Source organism: Cyprinodon variegatus, unplaced genomic scaffold (assembly GCF_000732505.1).
Source record: "Cyprinodon variegatus isolate N-32 unplaced genomic scaffold, C_variegatus-1.0 Scaffold995, whole genome shotgun sequence".
Classification (NCBI taxonomy): domain Eukaryota; kingdom Metazoa; phylum Chordata; class Actinopteri; order Cyprinodontiformes; family Cyprinodontidae; genus Cyprinodon; species Cyprinodon variegatus.
The window spans coordinates 283966-287329 of NW_015151448.1; the positions used below are offsets into that span (position 1 = coordinate 283966).

At 40.9% G+C, this 3364-nt stretch overlaps 1 protein-coding gene across 1 annotated transcript in view; it reads left to right on the plus strand.

Moving 5' to 3' along the window:
• angptl4 (angiopoietin like 4) overlaps nucleotides 1-2504 on the plus strand; it is a 9102-nt gene extending 6598 nt beyond the window's left edge. The window contains exons 4-7 of the mRNA XM_015399216.1: nucleotides 252-365; nucleotides 484-579; nucleotides 1014-1295; nucleotides 1379-2504. Coding sequence (XP_015254702.1) covers nucleotides 252-365; nucleotides 484-579; nucleotides 1014-1295; nucleotides 1379-1560 — 674 coding nt within the window. The 3' untranslated portion in view covers nucleotides 1561-2504. The remainder of the gene's footprint in view (nucleotides 1-251; nucleotides 366-483; nucleotides 580-1013; nucleotides 1296-1378) is intronic.
• The last annotated feature ends 860 nt before the right edge of the window (nucleotides 2505-3364 follow it).

Below are 3364 nucleotides of genomic sequence, written 5' to 3' on the forward strand. Positions count from 1 at the left end.
AAGGTTTCCAGATGGATATGGGGAGCAAATCCATCTGGCGGAGTCAGGTTAGGATTTCGCTGGGATTGGAGGGAAGTGGGCTGCCATTCGGCTGGTGTTTGACTGGAAAAGGCCATTTTGAACGGCTGCTGCTGTAGAGTGGGGCTAGAATTCTCTTGAATGCTCGGACAATGAGTTATGTGGAAGTTTAAGCTGTTTAAATGCAGGTAGAAGCCATACTGAGTGTTGGATCTATCTCTGTGATGTTGCAGAAATGGCCACAGACTGTCATGAACTGTTCCTGAGAGGAGAGACCACCAGCGGGATCTACACCATCCGGCCAACTGACTCCGAGCCTTTTAACGTCTTCTGTGAGATGGCACCTGGTGAGTGACCTGGAAGTTTTTCCCTTTCTTTGAACTTTTTTATTTTGTTCTTGTTTTTTGTTTTTTTCTGGTCAACCTAACATTTGTTTGATCGTATTTTCGATGTCTCTCTGTTCAGATGGTGGATGGACAGTCATCCAAAGACGCCAGGATGGCTCCGTGGACTTTAACCAGCTGTGGCAGGCTTACGAGAAAGGCTTTGGCAGTCTAAATGGTAAATACTCTTTAGAGTTTTATCTACTTTCACTATGAGGTGTTATCTGGTCAGTGCAGGGTCAGGGTGAATCTCGTTTAATTCTTCTGAAGGCCTTCAGCAGCTCATGGTACTGGGTATAAAGACAGTGAGAGACGCGGGAAGGAAGTGCATTCGTTCTTGGATTGAGGAAGAAAAAGAGGCCTTTTTCCAATAGAACAAGACAATTTACATTTGAAATGAGAAAACACAGTTGCATTGCCTTATTTCAAGTGCATATTATCTAATTATCTTATTTTAAGAGTGAAAATACTCATTCCTACTCAAAATAAGGGTAAACACATTTAATTTAAGACATTTTTACTCATTTCTAGATCTCTTTTCCAGTCTACAACATATGCAAAGATCTTGAGCTTTGGGTTGTTTTGGACTAATCCTTTTCTGTTCCTGTTCAGGGGAGTTTTGGTTGGGCTTGGAAAACATTCACGCCATTGCCAAAGATGGGAGCTACATCCTGTGTGTCAAATTCTCAGACTGGTCAGATGACATGGCTTCTGTCTGCTTCGCTCTTCAACTTAGTGGAAGAGAAACCAACTATACACTGTTGGTCAAGGGGGTTGGTCCTGATGATAGGCTTCAGAGCTCCTTGACCACGGACTCAGCCACCGGCCTGCCTTTCTCTACTCAGGACCGAGACAATGACTGGAAAGCTGAAAACTGTGCCAAATACCTTTCCGGTAAGTCCTAACAGGGGCGTCCATGTTACACAGATTCTGGCAAGTCTGCAACATGCTAACCAAATCTGATTCTGTCTCTGAAGGCGGTTGGTGGTTTAGCAACTGTGGTCGCTCCAACCTGAACGGACGATACTTCCAGAGCCCTCCTCCTAAACAGCGGCACCAGAGGAAGCAAGGCATCTTCTGGAAGACCTGGAGGGGACGCTACTACCCCTTGAAGTCAAGCACAATGATGATTGCTCCTGCCGCTATCAACAAGTCCTAAAGAGCTAAAAATGGCAAAGAGGAGGACGATGTTGGGAGAAAGGAGCAGATTCTTGACTGCCTTTTTCATTCTTGTACCTGGGTTTTTGTTGTAGATACACCCAAATATTTGTTTTTTCCTTTGTGAGAAACCCGACACCAGACCCACAGGACTGAAAGCAGAGGAACAAGCAAACTCATATTTAAAGACATTTTAGTGATCTATTGTGTTAAAAGACAAAGATTCCTTATCGTTATGTAACTGAGACTCAAACTAAACATGCAGTGGAAAATTTTTCAGATATGTTTATCCTGATGAGGTTTCCTTCTGTAGACGTGAGCAAGTCTCTGCTTGTATTCTGAGCTGGGAGTCATCAAGCATTTTCCAACAAGCTCAGACGCCTCTCTCGGGGTGATGGGGCTTACTGCTGAGGTTTAGTAATTAGCAAACAGGGATATTAGACTGAAATTATCTGCAGAACTGCTATGTTTTTGTGCATAATATGCGCACAAGTGAAATGCTGATTCAAGAAGCTTTTAAACCGCAAGCTGTGGTCCAAATAGACTCTTAAACACAAGCAGCTGCTTTCTGGCATAATAAAAATGGAGTTGGATGACCTGGTATACTGACATCAACTAGCTTCAGGCTATGCTAACCCTAAAAATGCTCACTGTTGCTGCCTCTTTTTACCACATACTTTATTCTCTATTATTAAAACTCAAATGAAACTATTCTTCACAATTTTTTTATGTGGAGAGTCTGATATTTAGTCATATTGACTAGTACTTCAATAAATGAGTATGTTTGTACATATTTATAAAATGTTTTTTTTTTTTTTTTAGAAATGTATTTGTTTCTAGTTTTTGCCCAACAATTTCAGAGTTTAATGTTTTAGACTTTTTTTATCATAGTTTTATTTAAATACATTTATCTATTATATGCTGCTTTCTATTTGTAATTTATGTTGTGGGTTGTTTTTTTTTTTTTTTTTTGGTGACAATTTTGGCCACATTGAGCCAATAAAGTTGATTTGAACAAATCTGTGCTAATGCAGAGTCGTGCTTACTTTGGGATAAAAACAATGCAAGTTCATTGTATTTGAATACATTAGCAAACAATTAATGCAATGGCGATAGTTTTATGCGACGTTAATGCTGCACAAAATGATCACGTGATGACGAAATACACCCGAACATCCGCCCTACCCCTTAGATCCCTCAATCTGTCGTGATCTGGCCTGTTTGCTCCTCCTTAATTAGTCATTCCTTTCACCTGTCGTTTCAACATATTCTCATTATCAGTTCGTATGAAATCGTACGAAAAGTTATGCATACTATTTCGTACGTTTTGGACGTTTTTCCTCAAAAAACCACATCAGTTCGCATGCGCTGGCAGACAGAAAAAAAAAAGCAGATCCGCGAACGGACGTAAAAATGGGAAAAACGGTGCAATCATCACTTATTCATGTCTCTAACTACGTTGCTTGCTGTTTTACATCTTAGGGTTAGGGTCAGGGTTAGGGCTAATTGTAATTTATATTCTATATTCGAGAATGGTGCGTCAGATGCGCATACGACGAAAAAAATGTCCAAATCGTACGAAATTACGGTGCATAACTTTTCGTACGATTTCATACGCACTCATAATGAGAATAGGTTGGTTGTTTTCCCTCCCTGCCTCAATTATAATTTATTCCTCTCACCTGTTTCCTCTTGGTTATATTCAGTCCAGCCTGAGCATTCAGTGCCAGACCAATAATGCTGCGTTCACACCAGGAGCAGCTGGCGCGACAGAAGCAGCGAGTTTACATGCAAAGTCAATGGTT